General features: G+C 40.7%; 2 protein-coding genes and 1 long non-coding RNA gene across 10 annotated transcripts in view; 1 reads left to right on the plus strand and 2 right to left on the minus strand.

Moving 5' to 3' along the window:
• EPAS1 (endothelial PAS domain protein 1) overlaps positions 1-20,963 on the plus strand; it is a 79,227-nt gene extending 58,264 nt beyond the window's left edge. For 3 of the 4 annotated variants that reach the window (XM_042789313.1, XM_042789314.1, XM_042789316.1), the window contains 10 exons: positions 6,268-6,374; positions 10,992-11,139; positions 11,899-12,107; positions 12,432-12,619; positions 13,495-13,605; positions 15,299-15,783; positions 16,898-17,021; positions 17,109-17,226; positions 17,758-17,922; positions 18,638-20,963. In XM_042789313.1, the coding sequence (XP_042645247.1) occupies positions 6,268-6,374; positions 10,992-11,139; positions 11,899-12,107; positions 12,432-12,619; positions 13,495-13,605; positions 15,299-15,783; positions 16,898-17,021; positions 17,109-17,226; positions 17,758-17,922; positions 18,638-18,789 (1,807 nt within the window). In that variant the 3' untranslated portion in view covers positions 18,790-20,963. The remainder of the gene's footprint in view (positions 1-6,267; positions 6,375-10,991; positions 11,140-11,898; positions 12,108-12,431; positions 12,620-13,494; positions 13,606-15,298; positions 15,784-16,897; positions 17,022-17,108; positions 17,227-17,757; positions 17,923-18,637) is intronic. The other variant, XM_042789315.1, reaches the window with a different exon arrangement.
• On the minus strand, positions 1,146-15,292 carry LOC116959758. The gene is made up of 2 exons (XR_006165003.1): positions 14,382-15,292; positions 1,146-1,344 (listed from the first exon to the last, which is right to left on the minus strand). It is a non-coding gene; the product is annotated as an uncharacterized LOC116959758 (long non-coding RNA).
• The window catches only part of LOC104356805, a 115,025-nt gene continuing 107,196 nt past the window's right edge, over positions 19,615-27,443 (minus strand). For all 5 annotated transcript variants that reach the window (XM_042789321.1, XM_042789317.1, XM_042789319.1 and 2 more), the window contains one exon: positions 19,615-21,302. In XM_042789321.1, the coding sequence (XP_042645255.1) occupies positions 21,033-21,302 (270 nt within the window). In that variant the 3' untranslated portion in view covers positions 19,615-21,032. The remainder of the gene's footprint in view (positions 21,303-27,443) is intronic.

Consider the following 27,443-nt stretch of genomic DNA (forward strand, 5'->3'; position numbering starts at 1 on the left):
GGCTACCTTCCAACACTATGTAACAAAAACTAGTTGGCTGACATGAAGTGTCTTGATTCTTTTGACTTTTCCTCAGGAAGGTACAGGACAGATGTGATATGAAGCAGGCAAGACTGGCCATTCCTCATTTAAAATGTGTGAGACACTAACCGATATATTTTGCCTTCCAAAATTAATTTATATATGCGGGCCTATGACTTGCCAGTGGTTAGGTGGGATATGTTTGTATTCTTAAAACAGCTTCTGCAAGATGATGAGCCTGTAACAAAAGGTGTGTGACATATAAATAATAAAAATAGGTTGTTCTGTAAAATGCCTGCTTCAGCTATTCTGGAGAGTGATTTTAAAATGTTCCCTTGCTCCACTTTTCTTGGCTAAGTGGTTTACAGAAAGGATTATTTTAGCTGTAATACAGAAATGCTGATCAGTGATACATTTCAGTAACCCAAGTGAGGATTTAGTTCAGCTGCACAATGCTTTTGTGTCATGGAAGATCACCAGTGAGGATGTTTTAGTCAGAAAAAAAGGCAAGTCTTTGTATGAAGGCAATTTTGTTACCTTGGTGGTATATCTGCTGCTCAGCCTATCTTCTCATGCGTGGCAATGGGTAGATAGAAGTAGTGGCAGCATGTTTCTGTGGTGGAAAAATCCCCAAAACAGAAGTGAAATCTATATCTGAATTTGATAGAAGACCCCAGCAGTACTTCAGGTGCCCCAGCAGATGCAGTCTCAGCCTTTATGGTTTGTGCATAACAAGGGAACACCATACACTGTGTTTTGGACGGGACCAGGGTTTTGAAAGCAGGGAAGGTAACACGGCATTGTAGGTGGCGTTGGCTTTTCACCATCATCCCTGCGACCTCTCTGGGGTGCTGGGGAGGGGAGAGGGAAGCGCTTTTTGCCCATAATTGCTGTGGGTAGAATGTCTGAGGGGAGAGAAGGGTAAGGAAACAAAACTGTTGTGTGTAGGGCAAGATGTGCAGGTGGCAGCTCCAGAGGCTGCATCACAAACAAGTTCCCTGGCACCCAGCACACTCAAAAGCGTATGTTCTCCATTACTTTGTGGGCATGGCTTGCTTTGGGGAATTGTATGTTCCTGGTTACAAGAAACCCAATTAGTTGTACTCTTTTTCGCTGCTTCTTGATTGGAACATTTTAATGGAGGATTTGAAGAAGAAAGAGGAACAATGGAGGATGTACGGTGATTCAAAGTAGGATGGTGCAGGAAGGTGCAATGCCAATAGTGTTGGTCCCAGTTAGGTTTCTCCTAGTATGAGTACACGTGAGATCCAGGCTGTGCCGACTGAGAGGAAACTGAGTTGTACTGTGCTTCCAGTTATGTCCCTGTAAAACAGAAATATGCAATGCAGGCACTTTGACCTATATGTGGGGAATATTTTTAAATTAAGTGAGGTTGCAGATAAACATTTGAAAGGACCTCCTGTCCCTTCATTCCTGCTCAGGAGGAAAATGCAGTATGGAGACAACAGTGAATATCTGAAGCCAAAGATCTACATTTGGCAAACTGGCTTTTGGTATATATCATATTTAAGAATAAAGCATGACCAACTTCTTTTGTTAATAATGAAACTTTGATTTAGATAGACCAAATGAGTAGGAGAGACAGAGAGTCCTGGTGAAGTTTTTCATTTACCCATCTATTTTTTTTTTTCTGTCTAGCACAGCAGATACACCTGACTAGGCCAGCCATCCCTCTGAGGCAGACAGGAGTCCCAAGATTTTGCATTTTATGCAAAAATGCCTCAGTGAATATTTTCAAGAGGAAATGCGGGTACTTGGCAGGTCTGCCATACTGCCCTGCCTCATGCTCTAGCAGGCTGGCAGAGTGCTTTATCCCAGGCGTAGTGGCTCTGTTGGGCTTTTTTTTTTTTTAACTTATTCTGCTTTAAGTATAACTTTGTTTGTTTGTTCCCCTCAAGACCAATTTAACTTCAATCACTTGGTAACAGTTTGAATACAGAAAGACTTTGTTAAGAGATCCACACCCTCACACACACAGTCCACACACAGCCCAACGAATATATACCCAGCTATTTTTTTATGAACAGTAAACATTACAGCAGTCTTTCACAAAGAATCTGACTTCTCAGTACTAATGGTTCTTATGATACTATTTTAACTCAAGAAATGGTATACAATAAAAAGCTTTGTGCTGCTATAAAGAGACAGAAAAGCACAATTTTAAGAAAACCCAAACCACTTTAAATAGCTCATCTCGTAGGAGATGTAGCCTTTGAAGAAGTGAGATTTATTTGCTTTGCCATGTCTCGGAGAGATAAAGTAGGGCAAAGTTGTACAAATCTAGAAAGAGAATTCAGATCGTTTGTTTCTCCATTATGCACCCTAAGGACAAAACTCTTGCCTTTACTCCACACCCCAAGAAATGGGTATATTAAGAGAAACAGAAGTAGTGCTCAAAAAGCATTTAAGTAGCAGTAGTTGGGACAGATCCACTACTGTGGAAGGCTACTGCCCACCTCTTTACTGTGTTTTCTGAGATTTTGACCTCAGTACATCATGGTGACAAGTTTAGCTCATAAAATGGAAGTGCCAGTCTGGCAAGATTAAAGATTCCCCCAAAGGTATTTGTGTTTTCAGAAATGAGCGGTTAGCGGGAGAATAACCAGCCTCTCAGACCACCCGTCATCTTCAACAAAAATTATTATCCTTTCAATTAGCACCAATTTAGCTTTTGCAAATGCAAAGGAAACACAAAGCCTACCACGGCAGGAGTGCCATCCAAAAACACCGCACAGTTTGTTTTCCAATTTTGTCATTCCACAGCTTGCACAAAGAGCAATTTTTTGCCTGGTGTCTAAGCAAAAGTAGAAGTCTTGTGTTCTGAACTCAGTTTTGGTCCCACAGGGCATATACATTTCTGTGACTCTCTTAGTTACGTACTCCTCCTCCTCATAACTCCATAGGATGCTTTTTCCTTTGTACTTGTCATCTATGTATTCACTTGGCATTTCGTATTGCTAAGAGGCTCCTGTGGAAAGCGCGTGGAGTTTGGAGGGTGCACCTCACTGGCGAGCCTCAAAGCCATGCTCAGGTGAGGTCAGCGCAGGGACCTTCGCTGAAGCACTCTGCCTTCTGGCCCCGGTGCTCTCTGGGCTCCCAGCTGTGGCCAGTCTTCTTCCACGAAGGTCTCAGGAGTCACAGGATGGGTGTGATGGAGATGGGGACAGCTGCCTGCCTCGGCCCTGGAGCGTAATGCGGCATGGGACTGGCTAATCTGACTTCCAGCCCAGCACTGCCTGCAGCCTGTGAGATTCTCTTAGGCTTTTCAGAGTCAGCAGCACCAGAGAAGGAATCAAGAAGGTGCTGGTTTTAGGTGCGTGAATTGGCACACAATACTGCTAACAATTCCTGGAGAAGAGGGTGTTTGTTAGAAAATCTTGGTATTTAAAAATGTATCTAGGAAACATTGTCAGCCGGTTTTAGGGGGTTTGTGGGATGGGAGAAAGAAAAACTCTCTAATTCTTTAAAAATAATTTCACTCCCAGCAGTGTCTAAAGAGAAATGTAATGAATCAGAAGAGTGGCAACAGATTTACAGATCAGTTAAGAAGGGCATAGAGGGTGTGTAGCCATTTATTTGTTTTTTAAAGTAACTTTTGAAAATTACTTTTGATTAGTATTTCACTGTTACCAGGCGTGGGTGTAGAATTTGGCCAGTGTTTTGGGGCTTGTGGGAAGTTCTTTGATATCTTATTTTTATCTTTCTGTATACTTTCTGGTTGCCTGTAGTAAAAAGATATCAGCCCACTGCTTGCTAACTTTCATCAAAGATTACACTAGACATAAATAAATTTGACATTGTCACAGCAGGGTTGCACCACAAGTCATTGTGTGCCATGGAATGACAAGAAGAGTAATTTTCTAGTGAGGGAGCTCATTATGAACAGTGAGGAACAGTTTGAGAGGGGAATTATAGGATTCGAACAGCCAATTTGGCATAGAGATTGCAGTTCCTATGTGATAAGAGTTAAGGGTCCCTCAGCCTTCTGAAATGCATATTTTTGGCTTGCTATCTCCATTCCACTGTTGACACTCATGAAGGCTGCAATGTGGCTTTGGATTTGCATTGTTGCTGCTGGCTACATGATGCTTCTTTTCTTTCCATTATCTGTATTTCTTTTTCCTTCTCCCTGCTCAATCGGCACTTGGCCCTCAGCTCCCAATAACTGGAATAAGAGTAAATCCAACAACTTCCTGAATTTTAAAAGCCTTCCCCTTGTGATGAGCTCCAAACTAACTGGGATGGTTTTGTGATACTATGCCATTATATAACCAAAGGCCATAGTTTCTGTTTATAAAGACAGTATATTTACACTGGTCCTGGCAAAAGCCTTTGGCCGCTTACACCACTGTGTCCCGGCTGACTGCGTAAAGGCAAGCAGCAACTGTATTTTGGGAGACTTACTTTTATTAGGGCTCCTTCTGCATTTGTTGTTTTCTCCTGATGGTTCGGATCTGACAACCAATTCATTTTGAGAACTTCTGCTTTTATTAAAAAAGAAAAAGCAATTGTGGTTTCAGACAAAAGTTACAGATTTGACGGGGGTGCAATCTAAAAGCTCAGAAGCTTGTCAGTGAAGAGAGACAAAAAAACAACTCTCTTTGAAACCTGATTCAAGAATTTCCCCTTTGTCAGTCTAACTGTAAGCATAAATATTACTGTAAACATCAACAGTCTTTGCTCAACTAAACCATTATAAACCTAGGTTCGTTCCATGGAAATCAGGACAGAGTAGTTTTCAGAGAGACAAAACCAAGGTGTCCCAGGGGTATGACCTATAGTTCTGTGGGGGCGAGGGAAAAGCTGACTCATCGCCTTGGCGCTCAAACCATACACCAAATAGCTCCATCTTGTGTGTCTTCCTTGCTGGAGGGTGATCCAGAAGATGAATGCCATGCTCTTGCTCTGTTTGTTTTACAGTATTTACACGTCTGTCTTGTAAAGACATGCTTGTGTCTGGAGGGCTGGGCCAAGGCTGTTCTTCCAGCGAGTACATAAACCTGAGGATGTCTCTCTTAAAAGTAGCAATGCCACTGATCAGATGTGGTGGTGGCAGACAAAACCTTTCCAAGGGAGTTAGTTACGAGGCATAAAACCTGGGCACTGCCAGTGATGGCAGTGGCGTGCTGCTGCAGCTCCTTGCAAACCTCCTGGCTTTTCAAGCTTTATGACAGTTTAGCAGGCAGTTTGTAGTTGTTTCTGATACGGCTCTCTGCTACATTACAGGTTGTTATTGCCGTTTAAAAGCTAGGAAAAGGCATCCAAGAGTGCTGTTGACTTGGAAAACGGTAGTGTTTCCTTATTTGCCCAGAGGATACGATATCTTTGCTTTTGAATGATTTTTTTTACTGAGCGTGTTTTCCTGTAAAGTTGTGTGTGATGGTATTTCAAAATTAATTTATGAAAAAAGAACCCTTTTCCTCTACCCCTTCATTAGAGAAAATAATCTGCACAGTTTGATGACCTATTTTCATTTATTCAGGAACTTGTGAGAAATCATGCCTTGCCCAAGTACTCAGAAAGGCTCTGAAAAAGTCTAGTTTTTGAGATCATGGCTTTCTTTATGTAAAAGCCTACTTTGTTTGTGGATTAGTCACCCAAGTAACCTAATCCATATGCTAAAGTTCTCATATAATTGAGAAACACTAAGTAGAAGAGCTGAATTTTTTTTTTCTTTTAACTGCCCTTCATTTCTCACCTTGCACTTTTATTTTATTGAATGCAATACCCGAAATATTGATTTAACCCTTTTTTGTTGTTGTTTTTGTCTTTTTAATGTACACATACTTTTAAACCTGATGGTACCAACCACTACCCTTGGTACCAACCACTACCCTCCTCATGTGTATTTTATTTTGAGTGATGGTAGTTGGGAATTTCCGCGTGGAATGGACAGCTTGAGAACTTTGTCAGCAATGGTTTTCCAATTGAGACCTATAAAAGATACTGTGCCATAGGCCTGGGAGAATTTGCAACACACATAATGATATCACTAGGAATTTTTATTACAGTAGTAGTAAAAGGCAGTTTATTCTGAACATGGAAATATTTTAGAACATGATCAGAAGTCCTCTACAGCTCCTAACGTGTTTGAAAGTTCAGAATTTCTCATCATGTGGTTTTAATTCTTAGTCTAAGGACTAGAGCTGATAGCTGCCTACCACATGCAAGCATAAGGCTAAGATGACCTGAATTTTATTTTATTTTTTTTCTTCCTTAACCAAGAATAACAGAGTTGATTGGATACCATCCTGAGGAGCTGCTGGGCCGTTCAGCATACGAGTTCTACCATGCCTTAGACTCAGAGAGTATGACCAAGAGTCACCAGAACTGTAAGTCACATTCTTATTTGTGTTCATAGTTTGCACATGAAGCACAGCTTGCGAGTACCTCAACAAGTAGCTGAAAATGCAAATGCACATTGTGTGCAGATATTCTCTGAGAACAGTATTTATGCTTTGCAAAAAAGCTACAGGTTACTGAGCTTGTCTAGCTGAAACCTGCTGCTGATCTTCTCAGAGGGTCTGATTTTTGCTGTAATTAAAACTAAACTTGGCTGGTAGAGAGGAGAATTACTCTCTCTCTAAGGGATAATACAAGGATCAGCTGAAAATTTGAAAAGCTGAGTTAGGCAGTACTACCCTCATGAGAAGCGTGTTTACTGGTGGTATTGTCCTTCTGGTGTGCCACTGGGCTCAGCAGGAAGAGCAGCTGTACAGGGTAGTAGGAAGAGCTTATTGCAGAGTATTTTTGAATGTCTTTCTTCTGCTACCAAGTAATAACTGTCTTCCCCACACAAAACAGATGTGCGAGGAGACTTTCTAAAAGGGATATTCATTATACAAATAATATATACTGCCAGGAACAGCTTCTTCTTGTTATTCTTATGCCTATGCGAACTGCCAGTTTTTGCTGTTTTTAATGTAAGGTACCCAAATTATTCTGGGAGCAGGGATCAGATCCTAGATCTGCTCCCTCTCTTCAACAGGCCACAACAGTTATGCTTCCTCTCTCACATAAGGTGTCTTAAAATTACTGGATTAAATCTTCAGTCTCTGTCCTTAGAGTTGATGCTATGGCTGGAGACAGCACGGTGCACTAATACACAAATGGCATTTGCCACCTCTGGCTCTTAGAACCACTGAGCTAGCGCATGGGAGAGTTCTCAGCAATGAATCACTAAAACGTCTGCTGTTGCCCTTTTTATTAAAAACAAAACAAAGCTCCTAGACTAGTGTCCACAAACTAAAAAAACCCCACCTTCTAGTTAGATCAAGGTGTTTGTGCCTCAGGAAAAAAGCCGATGACTTAGGTCATACCTGTAGGGAATTGCCCACCAAACAGACTTACAGAAAGTATTTCTGTACTTCCCGGAGAAAAGTAGCAGCAAAGAATAACTGTCTGACCTTAAGGGGGAAAGGGAATATGTGTTAGCTCTAATGGCAAGGATTCAGGAGAGCTTTGAGTTGAAATGTTACTTGAAAGAATGTTTGGCAGCGATTAAAGTTGTATGCTGTAAAACAGTGTTGGTATGAATCACCCCGTTTCCAGAGCTGCCTTAAAAAAATAAATAAATAAAAAATCAGACTATACTTGGAGAGTGTTGTCTGGGAATATATTTGTAAAAATTGTTTCTTAGGTAATGCATTCATGCTTGTAACTGTGAAAATGAATTAGTGATATTCACAGATGCGATGTCCGTACCCTATGCTGGGCTACCAAGAGTCATCCTGAGAAATCAGCGGGTATGCTGCATTGTTGCTTTTGAACCGTTGTGTTGCATTTCTAAGAATGGGACAACACCAGGGAGGGAATGAAATGAGAGCTGGGAGACTCTTTGGTAATCAGAGTGAGACAGCAAGCCCTTGTTGGTTATCCCTATCTAGTTAATTAAATGAGACCACTGAGTTGGGACTTGGCCACGTAAAGATTTCTGGAGAGTTTCTAGTACTCATCTTGACCAGGCATTGATTGAGGTTGCTCCTCACTCTAGCAATTCAATTCACCATTAACTGAATTTAATATGGTCCAATAAACCATGCAGTGCAGGGCTTATGTCTAGATGCCATTTGTGCCTACTGAAAAGGGCCATGTCCTATCAGCTTTTGCTGTTGGGCATTAGGACTGATCAAGAAGCAGAATTAAGGCAAGGGAAAGTCTAGAGGGGTGAGTTATACCAGCGGAAGTGCTCAAGGCACAGGTTATAAATACTTAGGACCAAACTGTTCCATAGCGTTTATGATAGCACAGGATCAGCATGGATGATCTTTACCACTAGAAGCACAGGACCAAAGTGTGCTGTGATAAATGCAGTTGCTCACAACAGAACTGTCAGTTCACATCACCAGCAAACTTGACTCCTTTAGTTTTCCTGAGATGAATACTTCCTGTGTCTTCTGGGACAGACAAGCTTCTTACCAGATCAGAGAAATAAGGCAAAGTGACAGCAAGCTGTGACTTGAGAAAACACACATAAACCCTCTGAATAGGAAATCCCTAGGTTTCATCATGTGTGCCACCGAGATGTTGCCTAATGCACAGGGTAAGCGAGCAGGTATATAGCTTATACAGAACTGTCTAGTTCTTCTAGCACATAGCTATACACAACTTCTTAGTTATTCCTGGCTGTGGTCACTTATACATGGAAATATCCACCTCAATATTAATGTTCAGCACACTTATTTATTAACAATAATTTTTATTATAAATATGCTATATATAGATTATATATTTATGCAATAATACAGTCATCAATTCTGACAGTGCCAACCATTTAGTGTTGTAAAGATTCATAGGAAATAGAGGAAATGGACTGAAGTTTGAAGAGAGAGGGAGGAAAACCAACCTCAAATGAGTCTCTTGGATAGAAGCAGAACTCCCTCCCTTTCCTTCCTTCTAATTTAGTGATAAATCAAGCTTTTGCAGTTTCACTGTACTGCAGGTTTGGGTTTTTTTCTTGACATGAAATAACAACCTTACATTCAAGCAAGCCACAACAGTGTTTGTGTTCTTGGCTTGGAAGTATAGTTGAATATAGAGTATGAAAGTCTTAATTAGTCACCATCATATGGAAGATTAGAGTGAATTTGGCAGTATTTAGTATACCCAGTTTTTCACATGTTATGCAAGCAAGATGAAAATCTGTCTTGTTACATAAATCTACACAAAAGATTGACTGTAGAGCTATACTTTTCAATTGAGCAATTAATAATCTATAATCACTTCCATTTAGAGTCTGGTCTTGTTGCCATTAAAGCCAATGGGAATTTTGCTGTTGACTTAAGTGGGGAGCTGAGTGTCAACACCCGGGGCCTGCCACTTGGTAGTACATAGCAGAAGTTTGACAAACCTTCCAAATGAATCGTATTTCTCAAGTGTCCCTCAGCAATTAAAAATCAAATTTTGTGTTTAATTAAATCCATCCCTGCATTCCCCCTTTCTCAGCTCAAAGATAAGGAATATAATTGGACCCTATTTCATTGAGATGTTACTAGTTCTGTAAAGATAAAGGTAAGGTATACTTAAAAAGAAGTGAGACGTTCGCTCTGAAGGCAGAACCTTAAATGTAGCACTGGTAAGAAAGTCAGCCGTTACGAACATATTAGTAATTTATGAGATTACCCCACAGGATTCTGCTGTACTTTATTATATCAGAACATGACATGCTTTGAATAATAATAATAAAAAAGATTAAAGCAGTAAAAAGCTTCTTTGTAATGTAACAGGCGCCTACACTGTGACTCTTATTGATGAGCTGATGATTAGGAAGCAGTGTAATTATGTTTCACAAGCAGAGCAGAACAGTCCAGTCACTAAAACACTTTGAAATGAAAGCCTTTTGATTTTGTTCCACCAGAAGTATTTAATCAATAAAAGTAATGTTCTACTTTGTCTAAATAAATTAAATGAAGGATGATTAAATACTCCCATGAAGAAAAACAAACTTCAGAGATAGAAGGATAAACACCGCAACAGTTATCTGCAAAACAGTTGTTGCATTTCACAGGCCTGAATCTGTACATTTGTATGGTGGAGATGTAGGAGAGGCTTGACAATAAGTAGCTTCTGTTAATTGCCACACTCGCAAGGAATTTTTCTGTACAAAGACTACAGAATCAAGTTTCCAGCCTTACTGAGTCAAACTGCATTATTTTTAGGGCATTAGTTTGATGGCATACTGTTGTCAGCCATAGAAGCTGTTTAAAAGGCAAGAGTGCCAGTGCGGTCAGAGGTTTAGCTGAGCCAGTTCCCACTTTTGCTGCTCAGACTCCATCTTCTTACAAATAGAAACTCTTATTAGTAGGAGTACTGCTTGCATACTCCAGCCCTTATTTTATTGTCATTGATTGACAACGTTTTTCCTCAGCCAGCAACTGTGAATTGCATGACAATATTCATTGCTTTTAGGAAAGTATTTACAACAGACAGGACATCATAAAACTTTACCTCTCCAAAGTCCAAAGCTCCACACTGAAAACTCATTCTCTTTAAATATTACAAAATATTGAGGGGGGAGGAGGGGAAAGGGAGGGTGGATTTCACCCTTTGAACATCTAGAGGAATCTTTAAATGTGAGTTGTACTACTGTCAGTTTATTGCTTGAAAAACACAGCCCAGCTCGCTCAAAAAAAAACTATTTTGAGTTAAATAAACATTTGATGTGTCAAATGGGTTCAGAGAGAGAAATAGTGTAGTTGCGCTTTGTTTGGTTTTTGCTCCTAGGCAAAACAGTCCCATTTACTGTTCTTAATTTTGATACTTTTTGAAGAGTGATATTAATTCTTCAGCCTCTTAAGATTAATGCCATGCCAGTGCCACCTTCACTTTATTTGTGATGTTGATATCTCCAGCCCCTAACTCTTAAGTAGATTTATTTAAAACAAGTGTTACATATTGTGCGTTCCTGTCCTGCTGCATTATTTATATCTCTCTCTGCCTCCTTTTCTTAGTGTGTACAAAAGGCCAAGTAGTGACAGGCCAGTACCGTATGCTTGCCAAGCATGGTGGATATGTATGGCTGGAGACTCAAGGAACAGTGATTTACAATACGCGCAACCTCCAGCCTCAGTGTATCGTCTGTGTCAACTATGTACTGAGGTAAGTTGTGTGGGACAGAAAAAATACGTATGGATTCATGTGCTGGAAGAAATGCAATAATCAGAGAAACTTTTGAAGGGTCTATTTATTCATTGTTGTTATTCTGCAATGAGTTTAGTCATGCTTGTTCATTCTTGTTTACTAATGTTAGACATCGATGAAAAATGTGGCATGCCTGTTCCCATACATGCTGTTGAAATACACCGTAGCCTTTCTCTTCTGCAGTGTGGCTGCTGTGCTGATACACCAGAGTACGAAGCCTGTACGGAAGATTTTATTGTGTAACGCGACTGCTAATGTGTTTTCTTTTTCTAATGCTGTGACAGAGAGATAAAATTAAGACGTAATTGTATCTTATGTTGCTAGGAGAAGCTGTTTACCAACTCAAAAATCAGAACCAATCAGGAATTTTGCCTCTGTTTGGCAAAACTCAAGTATTTTTGGTCCTAGATGGGGCCAAAATAGGAAATACTTATTTGAGTGATAGTCAGGGTCATTATAGCCTTGACTACGTCCCTTTAAAAAGCAGAGCGACAAAGCCCTGAGTATTCCCACAGAAGTCCTGACCTCACTTTCTGCGTCATCTGAGACGGTGGTGCTCAGCAACACTGGAACCGTGCCTCGCCTGTCGAGAGCCTGGCGTGCGACCGAGGGAGTCCAAAATGCTTGTAGCCCCAGCTTTAGAGTTTGTACTGCCTACATTACCTGCATCTTTTTTTTTTTAGAGTGCAAAATGCCTAAAACCTATTTTCTTGTTAGTGAAATTGAGAAGAACTATGTTGTGTTCTCCATGGACCAAACGGAATCGCTCTTCAAGCCTCACCTGCTGACGATGAGCACTGCCTACGAAAGCGGCATCCCCGGGACGGAGAAGAGCGACTTCTTATTTACTAAGTTAAAGGAGGAACCAGAGGAACTGGCTCAGCTGGCACCAACACCCGGCGATGCCATTATTTCCCTGGATTTTGGTTAGTGTTTGTATAAATAATTTTTGTGCAACAAAGAACCACGTGTGAGCCTGCATTTAGAAACTTAATAGACAAGGTCTGTTCGCTGTGTGTACAAATCAGGAGTAATGGCTATAAGAGCCCATGTGCTCACAGCAGTGGAAAATTTTCATGAATGAGAGCAGAGTCAGGCTTTCTTGCTGACTAAACAACCTGCATCGATTCTCTGCCAACATATTGTCATGGCAACTATGAGCAGTGTTTACTTTTAATGAATAGCTGCAATTATATCACAATACAGCATAAGCTAAAAGCATTCATTAATATTGTTAAAACTCCATCCAGGGACGCAGAAGTTTGAAGAAGCCCCTGCCTTCACCGGTGCTGTTTTGACACCAAACAAAGCATGGCCAGTGGAAGTGAAAAACCACACTGCTCAAGGTGAAACACTGACGATACCATCCTTTACAATGCCTCAGATTGCACCTGGCAACAGTACTCCAAGTGCAAGCAGCAACAGTAGCTGTTCCACGGTAAGAGCAGCTTTTTTTTTTTTTTAAAAAAAAAAGCATGAGATATTTTTTATGAAAGTCCCATCAGTATATGCAGCTCACATTTTCATGTTAGCAGTCCTGTGTCATTGCTTATTAACAAGGCCCAGTGTATTCATATTCCTCTGTACTGCATACATCTTAAGCATCAATAGCAAAAACATTAAAGGGAAAATATATCCTGCCTTTACATTGCAATCCTCATTTTCTCCCAGCTGTTCCTCAGTAATCACTATAACAAATAAAACAACTAGTAGAAGAATGTGCTACTACCATTCACGGATTTAGCTTTAATAAAAAGCCAATGTAAAATAGTGTGGTCCCTAGCAGCATTGCCCCAGACTCATCCTCTTTCTGTTGGTTAACTAGAAGCTATAGTCTTTAGAAAGCTTACCCCAACTCAGGCTTTTGAGGGCAGCTCCACGGAGTTCCCCACTGAAAAAATGAACATGCTTTCAGGGTGTTGCCCCCAGGAACTCTTAGCTGGCCTTTACTAGAGGATGTCCAGTCTTAAAGCCGTTAAGGTACTGCTAAGAATCTCCCTTCTTGACAAAAGTATTTAATAGTGTACCTTTCATGTTTCTGGTCTGAATTGGAAAAAAAAAAAAACAAACAAAAAAACAAAAAACAAGACAACAACTGGGTTCCTGTGTTCTGTAGTGACAAGTAATCTTGTGTTGGAGAAAAGCATATGCTAAAAGCAGACAATTTGGGTTCTAAGGACACTATATATACAGTCTGGCCATTTGCTTTTCATAGGGAAGGCCTGTTACGGAGTAGTACAGTATAAACGGCATGATGCTAAGCCAATATGGTAGTTGTCTTGCTGCTTATAGCAAATTCTTATTTCTGTTCAGCCAAGCAGCCCAGGAGATTATTACAGTTCTGTGGATGAAGATTTTAAGATTGAAATGATTGAAAAACTTTTTGCCGTGGACACAGAATCAAAAAGTCAGTGTACCTCCCAGGTAAGGAACTAATCTCTCTTCCAAAAGTCATAAAAATCAGTCCCCTGTTACTGCAGTAGAGATGCATGCTGTATGTGCAGATATCATGACAGAACATGCAAACTGCATTTGCACATATACACCAAAGCTTTGATGCACGACTCTAGCAAAACCATGCACTTTCTATCCCTAACTCTCTGAAGCAAGTGCTTTAGGGTGTCACTGTGGTGGCACTGCTAAGAAGAAAGAAGCGGCAAAGAGCTTTCAGAATTTGGAAGCTTCTGTAGACTGGAGAAGGAATATAAGTAGCTACAATATTGTGGGGTTGTTGTTTTTTTTTTTTTTTAATCTGGCCTAATGAGTAGTAAGTAACATCCTTTCTAGAACAAAATATAAACAAATTAAATCTTGGAAAATGTCAAAATGAGAAAGGAATGACCATCATAGCACATATCTCCTTTAACAACAAAATGAAAACTGTCATTCTGGATATATTCTTCTTGTTTTACCTCTTGGAGGATTTCAGAGAGATAGGACAATTATTTCCACATACAGTAACATACCATCTCCTGCATTCTAGTCTGGGTGTAAGTGTAGAAGTGCCCTCTGTAACTCTTTTAATCCTCCACTATTATAACATTACCTCAAGTGAGCCAGTGAATAAAAGGTGTAGGCCTGATTCAGCCCACCTAACTTTAGACACTTAATTGAAATGCCTTTGTTAAAAGCTTATACTTCTTTATAGTTAAGAGAACAGAACAAGCATTGCTGGCCAACAGCTCAGACTTTACACTCACCTCCTTCTATTAATCCTATAGAAAGTTTGGGGCGACTGTGTTCCAAATGAGGTGTCTCAATTTGCTAGTGCAATCTGCAGACTCAGGTAGGCTGTAGTCTGTCCTGAGGAAATCTTATCTATGTCTGGACATAGAAACAGCAATGAAAGCAACAGAAAGAATGGACAGATAGGAGGAAAATGTGGGTCAGGATCAAACTCAGTGCAAGACTTGACATATGCAAACTTCAGTTTTATCAGACTCAGCATCTTCTTACTCAGGTATGTCCCACCACATCAGCAGCTTTGATGGGAAAAATGAGTGTTAGAGAAGTGTCCCTGCCATGACCTGACTGGTGGGCCTACATTGATTTCCCTCTCTGTTCAGCTCTGGTCAAGCTCCAAGAGAAATTAATTTAAATATGACTAGTCCTCCAAGAAAAAAAAAATAAAAATAAGTGCAGCAGTGTCCTTCCAACTACATTTTTAAAACCTTTTGCATTTTTAGACGCATTTTTTTCATGTGGCTGGATTAAGAGAAAACGGTTTTCTATTTTAGCATTAAAAAGCCTAAAGTTGAACTACATGCCACATGTTGTAGAGTCTTGGCAGACAAGTTACTCAAATCATAATAAAACACAAGATCTACTGCAGACCACACTGATGATGCAGGCTGCATGCAAGCTGATTTAGCAAATGCTGCATATCTGGGAGGCTTTTTTCTTTCGTTTATTGTCTGTCTTTGCTGCTGATGATATGATGAACATGTAGGCTAGTCACAGAAATAAGACATCTTTAAATAGGAGCTGGCCAGTTTCATGTAGGTAAATTTGGCATACACTGATTTTTCAGCTTCACATCTACTGGTATTCCATATCACACTAACTGCCACAACTACTATTAACTTCTAGTTTATGAACTTACTTTACCTTTGTACAGACTGACTTCAATGAACTGGACCTTGAAACCTTGGCTCCTTACATTCCTATGGATGGAGAAGATTTCCAGCTCAGCCCAATCTGCCAAGAAGAACGTCCTCTCTCTGAAAGTACACAAAATACCCAGCAGAGTCTAAGTAGCACGAGTACCATCTTCCAGCCCCTTGCTTCTGCTTCACAGAATCAGTTCCTCCCAGAGAAATATTGCCCACAGCTGTCAAATAAAAACATTAACCCTGGTCATGGGTCCCTGTCATCAGTGTTTTTCAACAATGTGAGTAGGTCATCACTGCCACCATACCATGACCAAGCCAGTACTCCTCTGTCTTCAATGGGAGGAAGACCAAACACCCAGTGGCCACCTGATCCCCCATTAGAATATGTTCCTCCTAAGTGGAGACTTGTGGATAAATACTCAGGATCCCTATCAAGTTCCCCCTCAGGGCCACCAGTACATTCTCCAAGCATGCCCGTATATAAAAAAAGGTAAGAATTTTTGAAGTATAACTATGTATTTTAGTCAGAAAAGATTGGGGGGGGATGAGGAAGGTCATAATCTTGAAAAATGATTTTCCTTGATTTATCTGGAATGGTTGTTTTGATAGGCATCAGACTGCACCTCTGGGGAAATTAGTGTGATGCTCTCCCAGTGACAGTCAGACTGGTGGGAGCAGTAGTGGGCTAAGTTTTCATTGCCTGTAAGGATGCATGAATGGATTTCCTGTTGGTCAGGTAAAAAATTACCCCAATAATTTTGCAAAGCCTGCTTGACTTTATGCAGTTTAAGAAAAAGTACTGAAAAGGCTTATTGGTCAAGCAGTAAGCTGGGACCCATGTGTACTTTCTTACCTTGCATGTGTATCCTTTGCACAACAAAAAATAGTGGAGAGGGAGGGGTGACAGTACATGTATTGTTGGCATATGTAAATACTACAACTAAGATTTAAAATTACAGGCTTTTTTTCTACAACCCTTCATCTTGTTCACCTTCTTACACATGTGAACAGTGTGTGATGAGATGTAGATCAGAGGCTACAGTCCTAGAAGTTTCTTGTCATAGCTAGAAGTTTCTCTGTAGCTCTTGGTTCTTCAGTGTTGGTCATGCTATAACATTCAGGAAGTACATAAAATAGCAGTGGTCATTGTAAAACATGAAGCTGTGCAGTTTGGCTGCAGTTTGCTTTCTGGGATTTCTTGCTGGCAGAAATACCAGTGTCTGAAAATGCATCTGGAAAGAGAGGGTTTGTCCCCAAACAGCAGCCTGTGTGTTGATATTTAATATGCAAAGCAAGGGGATAGGCATAGCTCTCAAAATCCTATCCTTAAAAATCACATGACTTCCTCTTCCACAGCATTTTCATGTCTGTCTGGAGATCCCTAGAGGCTGTTTATACTAGAGTTCCATTAGTCTGATCCCAAAAGTCAAAAGTTTCCAAACTTTGTGGAATGACTAACAAAAGGAAATAAAAACATTTGATGTTTGAAGTCTGTCCACTGTTGTGTGTCAGACACCTTTAAATGTCTTTAAATGAATGAAGAAATTTGTATAAAGTTTCGATTTGCCTCTTTGTTCACTCATTGAGAGATCTTTTCTCCACAGGACCCTGGATGCTTTTGGGCAACGAGGCATAGATGTAAACCCAGCAAGAATTGCTCTGTCTAACAGTTTGAAACTGAAGCGACAACTGGACTATGAAGAACAAGCGTTGCAACAGCTGAGTGGGGTAATCATAAGAAATGCATCCCCCTCACAACTTTGGACTCACCACAGCCATCAGTAATTCATTGTTTTGCTTTTCTTCACATTCTAGGGAGATCCATCTGTCATTAACCCATCTCACCTAATGTGGAAGAGAATGAAATTTCTCAAAGGGGAAAACTGTTCCTTGATTACAGAAAAGAAATCTCTCAGCACAAGTGTTCTTACTGGTAAGAGAAAAGAAAAGTGGTTTAGCAGTGTTACACACTGAAACACAATTTTAAGACATTGAATAGAAACAAGGACTCTTTCAAAACAAAATGTAAATAAGATCTATAAATATTACACTAAGCTAAAATTAAAGATCAGGTTATATCACTAAGAAGTGAACAATTTAAGGTACATTCAATAACTGCTAGGTAGATGGTTTCATGTATGTTCATGCCCTTGCTTTAGAGGTAACAACAGATCAGCTTAGTGGAGATGGATTTACTTCATGCTGATCAAAAGTGCAGACATCTTGGAGCTAGAACTGATACTTTCTGTCTACAACATTGTGTTTCCTTACACAAGCATATCTTGGGTGCAATACTACTTCTAAAATTAGTGCTGCTTCTGGACTTCCTCTGTGCCAAGATGTAGGTACGCCTACGCCTTGTGACTGTCGTGACAAGGATCACTGTACTTTGAATTACTATTATCTACTACAATTATTACACTGGCTTAATTTAACTTTTTTCCCCCCCTGCTATGTAAATCAGATGAATTTGTCTGTAACTCAAGAGGTCTGAGCCAACCAATGAATCAGCTGCAGCAGCAGCAACCACCCAGTCCTGGTGAGAATTTGAAAGCAAGAGCGTTTCCCCCTCCGTTTTACAGTTCCCATTATCAGGCCTATACTGTCCAGCCAGCTCATAAAGCGTCAGGTAAGAGCTGTCAATTAGGAAAACTGGAAAATTTGATATATAGTTCCAATACTGATTCCATGAAAGAAAACACTTAAAATATGGAGGAGGATGAGAAACTGATAACCAAATATTCATGGCTTCATAGAATGAAAAATTAGTTCTGTTGTTTAATGTGAAACTTTAATGTTTAAATTCGTAGGACATGAGGAAAAAATATTTTTGCCCTTCATTTCAATTAAACTTAATACCTTTTTACCTTGGAGGTCCAGTCATCCCCCATCCATACTCTTGTCTTGTGATGGATAATTGTACTAAACAACTTAATTGCAGCATCGATATGTGAGGTTTGTAGGTTAGTCTTAACATATGCCTTCTAAATGTTAAAATAAGTAATTAAAAGGGATGTACATATGTCCCTTTTAATGTATAAGGGGAGTGGGTGTCAATTTAGAAACAGTGTTGTTTACTACAGCTGTCATCTGCACCAATATCATTTTTCTCAGAACAATCTAAATCAGGGATGGAGCTGAAAAACTGCACGTCTGTGTGACACAACAGTTTAAGGCAGAGCAAGGCATAGGCTTGCTCTGAAACCCGTCACTGCTGGTGTTTTGAGACATATTGGCACAAACACAAAATGAAATTGTAACTGCTATAAACGGCAGAGGGAGGAGAGGAAAGAAGTCCTCTCTCTGGTCTCAGCACCCTGACTTACTTCACTAATCTCTTCCAGGTATGGCCAGTCGTCTGCTGGGGCCCTCCTTTGAACCCTACTTGTTACCCGAGTTGACAAGATATGACTGTGAGGTGAATGTCCCTGTTTTGGGCAGCTCTACACTTCTGCAGGGCAGCGAACTGCTCAGAGCTCTGGACCAGGCAACCTGAGCAGTCCTGCAATATTCCGTGCCGTGGCCTATACTGTTCAAAACAGCTTCAGTTTTTAAATATATTTTTGCAAGTAGACAATTTCTAATACCAATACACTTTTACAGGATTTTACTTAGATATTGAACCTGTCCACGTTACCAAATAGTGGCCTTTTGAAGTTACTCACTTTATTATTCATATTAAAGAAATACATCTACTGTATTTTCTGTATTGCAATTGAAGTGTTATTTAGAGAGTTTGATTACCCTCCCCTTATCTCATTACCTGTAATTTATACACTGAAATTTGCTTCAAATTTCATGCTAATAAAAAGCTGTGGTATAAATGCCTCATGTGATACTTTGGCTGCAGTACCGCAAAGATTTATTTTTATTGCCAAAGATGAATGAAACAAATTTGATCTCCAACCACAGTTTTTTGTTGATCTGCCAAATTGATATCCTTTGAGTCCTTGTTTTCCAGCATTTATCATGTTGTAACTTTAATACTTTTGGAAAAGCATACTAAAGAAAAATCCCAGCCTTCTGCCTTCCACATCTCCTCCCCTTCATTTTTATACACTTTGTTGAAAGAAAACATGAATGGTGAATGGCAATGTTCGTGGGTATCTGTGAAAGTTGCACACTGTAAGTTTTTTTTCCTCAAAACCAAGTCATATTCTCAGCTGCCTTAACCTGGCTTAGCTCTATAGTCAAGGGAGTCCTACAGATTTACTCCAGTGGAGGATTTAGACCTGTGTTTCATTTGTGTCAGAGCTTCTTATTTTGTTCTTTGTTGTTTCCTTTCTTTTTTTTTTTTCCTTTCCTTATACACAAGAGATTATTTTATTTTATTTTGTTTTTTAATTTCTCTCTGGGCCAGTTGTTAATCATCTCTTGGTACTTATTGCTATATCTAGGACACAACAACTTTAAGAGCTGTTTCTGCTAGAACTACTAGTATTTGTTATGGTGTTGCTGATATTTCAGGAATCTGACCAGCAGCCACTATTAACACCCCTCATTAATGTTACCCTTTTTCATTTTATATGCTAGCTAGAAATTTAATTGCAAAATTGAATTGTTAAATCTAAAAGTTAAGGTAGTAGAGTTAGACTAACTCAGTTACAAGTAGATAAAAAGAATTAAGGATGGTGTAGTGAGATGAATAGCTGGCAGGCGGCAGGTCTCTTGCATTTTTACTTGCCGTACATTAATCAGTAGCTGAAATGTCATTAAAAAGGGAGCCATTTTCAGAGCTTCTTTTCAATTATCATTAGTTGTCATGCACGTTACAAAAAAAAAAAAGGCTTTGAATGCTTTCAGAGTCAAAGGGATTTGAAAGTTTAAATTACAACATACTTAAACGTTATAAAATCAAAGTAATAAAAGGCAGGTGAGCAGACCTGACTTTAAAATACATATAGACCTAGATATCTGTTGGGACATATCATCTTGTTTCCTCCACTGGTATAAATCACTATAGCTTCATTGAAGAAAATGGAGCACTGGCAATGTACAAAAGGTAAAAATCTGGCCCAGAACCTTAGAACAAAGGTAGATAGATTCTTTTTGAGACTTCTGATTCTGCTGAAGCCTGGTTTATAAAATTGCTTTATATCATGCACTGACACTTGCAGAGAGGAAGCCTTGCGTTCATAGAGCACTTCAGAATTCGCTGTGTTAGGTGAGCATTAACCACACATACTTAGAGAAGCTGAAGATCTTTTGTTATTGGTACATAATGTAAAAAAAAAAAAAAAAATAGTCCCTATTGTAAGCAATCTTTCAAGAGTTTATTACCAAAAATAATCTATTCCTACAATGAAATTATTACTGCATTGAAAAAATACATTCTAGGCATCAAAACCTGATGAAAACTGACAAGCCAGATTTGACAAATTTGCAGTAGCAAGGACTTGAAGGCTTCAAGGATTAAAAGACACTTGAATACCGCTCTTCTGTTTCTTATTTGTGTAGTTTCAGCATTAAAAAAGTTATACCCTAACATTTTACTAAAACACTCTGAAAAAATATTCCATGTCTTAATATTAATCATACTTTTTATCATAATTATTTCGTAATCTATATTGCTGAATTCTTATTGACAATATTATAACTGTATGGGAACTTTAACTTGATAAGGAAATGTATTTTGACACTGATACCTTATTAAAGTATACTGATCCTAAATTCTTTGTGACTCATTTGCTATGAATTTGTTATTTGTTGTACCATTGTAAAACAAAAGTATTTATTAAATTATTTATAGAAAATAAAGGTTTGCATTGATCTTTGAAGAATGAAAGAACAAACAAAAGTTACCCATATCTGAGAGCTGGGAAGTAGCCTGTCAAAGCTCCATACCACCAACCTCTTTGCTGAATTTACCCAGCTTTCCTCAAATGGAGAATTAATGCCCAGCAGACCACCCTTCTGAAACATGTCCTGGGGTTCAGACTGCTGCTTCCATTTCAAAACTGTGAGTGTGTTTTGGCCTGAGGAGCTGAGGGTGCCTCTTGTAGTGCTAACCTGAAAAAAAAAAAAAGTTAACAAAATTACATTTTAAAGGCTGCGCTGCCACAGGTCCCCACTTCCGTTTTTGTGGCAGTAACATAAGGCATCATACTCTGGCAGTCCTGACAAGCCTATCAATAACGGGCTTTCCCCTATCCACATTAAGAAATCATTTCCAAACACATCCTTAAATTCAGACTGGGCTGTCCATACAGACACAGCTGAGCTTTTCAAACAAGAGCAAATCTGAAGAACCAGCATAAGTGGGATATCTTTGCCTCCTTTTCTGGATGAGATGCTCAGCAGGTCTAGAAAGGAACTCCTTGCTTCTAAATCTGTTGTAATTAACAGTAATCACACAACACCCAGCACTGAAGAGCCAAGGGTGCTGTGCCCCTCACCCTGCCTTTTAAAGCATCCCATTGATCTTCAGGGCACACAACCAAGACTAACGGCATGTCAGATCCTAATCCAGTCAAGGGTTAAAAAAAAAAAACTGATCATCTCTTAAATAGAGATTAACCTGTTCATATTTCTACCTCTTAAAGGTTGTAATCACTAGCTGCTAATATAAAATAGCGCTGCCAGGCACTATTTTTGGGGGTGTCCAAACACAGTGTATTGCTAGCACTCTCATTCTGCAGAGCTTCCAGCATTCACCACTCTCCTGTTCAAGTAACTTAAGGAACATACTAGTAGTGCCTTGAGCTTTTTTTTTATCCCCCACTACAACTAAAAACTTCCTGTGTTAGTGAGTTTTATGTGTTTTTCCCTTACATATATGAATGTCCCGGATAGCTAAGCTTTGACATTGCAATTTGCGTATCCAAAAAACCCAAGCCCTGGACAGAAACATAATACATCGGTTATATCGATAGTCAAGTTTTGTTCTGCTGAACTGGGATTTATTACTGCATTTTAAACTTTTATTTCTCCCCCTCACACCCCAGCAGGCCAGCAGAAGTGCTTAAAACAAAGTGTACATCATCTTTCACTGCCTAAAAGCACCCATTCTTGGCATCAGCTCTTGAATTTAACAGCATAGTGCCGACCCCAACTATATTGTTCAACACTCACCACGTACTGCTGAAATGTCAGGCAGTCTTGCCAAGCTCTCATGACTTGCACTGGTCTCAATCTCTGGATGATTTTCAAGTCTATCATCCTTTTAAAATGATGAAGCCAACGTTTTTCCTACACTGCAGATTTCATGCAGGTAAGATTCACGCTGTTTATTGAACAAATGGTTACAACAAAATATTATAGGATAGTCTCAACACCCTGGTATTTACTGTGATAACTAACAGAACTACAAAAAAGCCCAGATAACTTGGAGCAAAAGTCCAACCATCTTTTCAGTTGAGACACCAGCTCCTAAGAAATACTGAGATGTGCAGACAGTAGGTGATTCATCGCACTTGCAGGCAGAGCACAGGAAAACACTAACACACAATGCTCCAGTTCTAGATGGTGAAGGTTTCAGCTGTTACTTCTCCCTGAGGAGCTTTATAAAGCTATTTACAGACATTCCTGATTCTTTTTTTTTTTTAAGAGCTACAGTAGAGAACTGGAAATATCCACCTACATTTAAACAAACAAACAGCATTATTTTCTTTCTTACCCCCCCCCCCCAACTCTCTTATTATAGGCTTCCCAAGAGAGGAAGAAACCATTTCTAAGAAGAAAAGAAAATCCTTAACAATATTTTCTTAGGACAACAAAATCTGTCACCAGTCCCTGTTCGGCTCCCTTGGCACAAGCCAACAGACAGCACAAGAGCCGCCTTTCAGTTGTCCGGGGCTGCGTGTGGGAACGCGGGCCTGGATTCCCGCTCCCCAGGGCTCTGTTCCTTGTTGTTGCTTTCCTTAGTCAGCTGAAGCTACAAAAGTACCATAAGAAGGCTCTATCAATCGGTATGTACCCCAGTTTTGGGTGTTCACATTAAAATTGGCTTCAAATTAAAAAAAAAAAAAAAAAAAAAAAAGGAGGTGAGGTGAAAAAACCCTTAGCTACTCAGTTCAGATGCACCACTGAATTTCTTTCATCTGAAAGCCAGCCTGCAGTTCTGGCAGCTTGTGATGTGCAGCAGGTCTCACATGAAACATTTTCCTTCAAGAAGTCCTAAATTCCTGTAATCAAGAGTTAATTCCTTCCAGTCATGCCTCTCAGTTAATAATGTGCTTAAGATGTCTGATTAGGGAAGAGAAGGCCTTGCATGAACCTGGCTTGCAAGGCCTACCTGCAGGCCAGCCAGCTACAACCCCCCCGCCTCTGACACCCCACAGCAACAGGCAGCTGGAGGCAACAGCAGCGGGGTCACCCCTCGAGTGCCATCTGCTATGGAAACTGCTGCATCTTAACCCCAGCGGTAGGAAGCACTGCTCAGACTTGGGTCACTGCCCAAAACACCCAACTCCCCTTAGCGTCTTTAAAAAAGGAAACGTAAGCAACCACCCCCACCCCCCTCAAACTCCCCACTTGAAAAGTCTGTGTTTAGATGTGGGAATTACAAAGCTTGGCAAGCTGCGTCCTCAAAGGCACCAGAAAACAAGAGGGAACCCACCTCCAGGTTTACTTGTAAAAATGATATTATTTTTAAGCTAATGATTTAGGGTCTGATTGGTGGTCTCTGAAGGACTAGCACTGGCTGGGTTTTGCAAGAAAAAGCATTATATCAACAGCTCTAGTGACTGAAGCTGTCTCCCCACAGCACTGGCAAACGACAGCAAGAGGAAACCTACCTCAAGCATTGCCTCCTCCAGGCATAATGGTGTCACCCTCAATCATGTAGTTCCAGAAGGACCAAAGGTTCTAGATAAAATACAGCAAGACAGGACCAGCAGATTGACGGTTTGTTCATCCATCAACCACAAAGTCCTCCAGTCTCTCAACAGCTTAACATGCTTCTAGGCTGCAGGAAGCATCCTTTATTGTTTAGTCTGGATTCCTGGCTTTCCTTTAACCCCAATCCCATTTTTCCCCCTAGCTCCCAGTCATAAAAATCATAGAATGGTTTAGGTTGGAATGGACATTAAAGACCATCTAGTTCCAGTCCCCCTGCCATGGGCCTTCACTTTCCACTAGACCAGGTTGCCCAAAGCCCCATCCAACCTGGCCTTGAACCCTTCCAGGGAGGGGGCAGCCACAGCTTCTCTGGGCAACCTGTGCCAGTGCCTCAGCACTCTCACAGTAAAGAATTATTTCCTTACATCTAATCTAAACATAGCCTCTTTCAGTTCAAAAACATTACCCCTTGTCCTATCACTACGTGTCCTTGTAAAAAGTCCCTCTCCAGCTTTCTTGAAGGCCCTCTTGAAGTACTAGAAAGCTGCTAGAAGGTCTCCCCAGAGCCTTCTCTTCTCCAGGCTGAACAACTCCAACTCTCTCATCCTATCTTCATAGGAGGGATGTTCCAGCCCTACAGTCATCTTCGTGGCCTCCTCTGGACTTGCTCCAAGTCCATGTCCTCCTTATATTGGGGTCCTCAAGAGCTGAATGCAGCACTCCAGGTGGAGTCATACAAGAGTGGAGTAGAGGGGGAGAATCATCTCTTGACCTGCTGGTCACACTTCTCTTGATGCAGCCCAGGCTTTCTGGGCTGCAAATGCACAGTGCTGGGTCATGCTGAGGTTCTCAACCACAAACACCTTCAAGTCCTCCTCCTCAGGGTTACTCTGAATCCACTTATCGCCCAGCCTGTATGTGTGCTTGAGATTGCCCCAACCCATGTGCGGGACCTTGCACTTGGCCTCATTGATCTTCATGAGATTTGCACAGGCCCACCTCTCAAGCCTGTCTCTCTGGTCATTCTGGTCCTACTGGAATGCATCCCTTCCCTCAAGCGTGTCAACCACACCACGCAACTTGGTGACATTGGCAAACTTGCAGAGGGTGCTCTCAGTCCCACTGTCTGTGTCGCCAACAAAGATGTTAAACAGCACCAGTCCCAACACCAACCCCAGAGGAACACCACTCATCACTGGTCTTCACTTGGACATCAAGCAGTCGACCGCAACTCTTGGAGGGTGACCATCCAGCCAATTCCTTATCTACCAAGTGGTCCATCCATCAAATCCCTGTCTCTGATTTAGAGATGAGGATGTTGTGTGGGACAGTGTCAAATGCTTTGCACAAGTCCAGGTACATGATGTCAGTCACTCTTCCATTATCCACCAACTCTGTAACCTTGTCATAGAAGGCCACCAGATTTGTCAGGCACAATTTGCCCTTAGTGAAGCCATGTTGGCTGTCACCAGTCACCTCCTTATTTTCCATGTGCCCTAGCATAGTTTCCCGGAGGATCTGCGCCATGATCTTGCCAGGTACAGAGATGAGTGACTGGCCTGTATTTCCACAGCTCTTCTTTTTTCCCCCTTTTTAAAATTGAGGGTTATGTTTCCCCTTTTCCACTCAGTGGGAACTTCACCAGATGCCACAGCTTCCCAAATATGACAAATAGTGGCTTAGTAACTTCATCTGCCAGTTCCCTTAGGACCCACAGATGCATTTCATCAGGTCCCACAGACTTGTGCCTTCCTTACCAAGGTCTGTAGTTTCATCATTCTAGTTTCTGCCTCATGTTGCCTTCCCCTTCCCCAGCTTACCTTCCCCTCCTAACAAGCCTGTCCCAACCTGCCCCTTCTCAATACATCCCTCATTGCAGGCAGCAGTTTTTAGCACAGATTTGGGGACTTCCAGTATAGGTTCTCTCTGCTCACATCCTTGTCTTTGTTGTCCATTTGATACAACTATCAGCCAGAGCCCCAGCCCTTTTTGTCCAGACCCTCAGCTTCTGTGGTTCTTGATCTGAGCCCATGCTGAAAATGTCCAAATCCCAGTCCCACTCTAGCTGCTAGGCATGACAGACCACAGTCTTTGCCCTGGCATGAAAGCAGATTCAGTGCTCCAAGTCACAGGAAGCTTGTGCATCCCCTTGAAAGCTGCACCACCAATTCATTTCAGACATTTTCCTCAGCAATTAGATGGCTGCTTCCGTTTGCTACTCAAGCGAGCGATGGATAAAAAAGATTCTGCTGGCTCACAGACATCTTTCACCATCCCCTTGGCACCATGCTTCAAGCAAAATCCTAACAAATTTCAGACATACAGGTAGTTTCTCCTGCAGTTTTGGAGATGACAGCAGAGTTGAGCAATCTCCCCAGATGGCTGAACTCTTGTCCATAAAACTAGAACAATTTCCCAGCCATAATAGGAGCAGCATGGGTTTGGTCTCTTAGTTCTATCAGCACCATAGAGCTAACTCTGGTGGGAAGAGAATACCTATTTGTGATTCACCAAACCTTCCCCCACATACAAATAATTGCATGTTCAGGACATAAAAATTAAGCCTGAGATAGAGGTGCATACACTTGTTAAGGTACTTGCATATGCTGCTACATGCTTGACGGACACCAACAAGATCACTTAGGGTGTGATTTCTGAGTCCAGCTTATCCCTCAGTATTTTCAACCCTGGGCAATCCTTAGGCACTCATTCCAGACATTAGCTGGTTGAAGAACCCCGGGGTAACCTGGAAGAGAGTGACCCACAGGGATCTTTCTGTCCAGTTATAACCCATAAATCAGAAAAATCAAAGGTTAACACTCCTGCAAGCAAACTAAAACCCACTTGTATGTCCACTGGAGACAGTGACAGTAAGGTGATCACAATGCCATCTCAGCAGAGCTTTCCAGAATAAAGCTCTTTCTAAAGACACTGACAGGAATGCATTTTCCCAGTTGCAACTGTTTATGCAACTGAATTTTGGTTTACATTTTCTAGTGAAAAAAAAAAAATCAACAGCAGCTTGAAAGTCTTGCTCTCTTTTTCTCAAGATGTTGGTAAAGGCCAAATTTAAGACGGAAGGAGAAAGCACAAATCCAGAAAAAAAACACAACTGACAAAAACCCAGACTGAAGCCCACAGTTGCATGAGCTTCTAAGTGGCAAACCACAAAAGATGCCTCATTATGAGCCTTATGATCAATACAAATATATGTAACTTTAATTCAGCCCCTACTCCACACAGCAGCACCACAACAGTATTATATTGGATCAAATGAAGCATAAAATGGATGACATCACCATCCATTTTGCAATATGTCACATGATTTCTACTGGCTTTTTTCCTGGAAGAGCTGACAATACTAATTGTGTT

This window comes from Tyto alba, unplaced genomic scaffold (assembly GCF_018691265.1).
Source record: "Tyto alba isolate M040663 unplaced genomic scaffold, T.alba_DEE_v4.0 Super-Scaffold_16, whole genome shotgun sequence".
Lineage (NCBI taxonomy): Eukaryota > Metazoa > Chordata > Aves > Strigiformes > Tytonidae > Tyto > Tyto alba.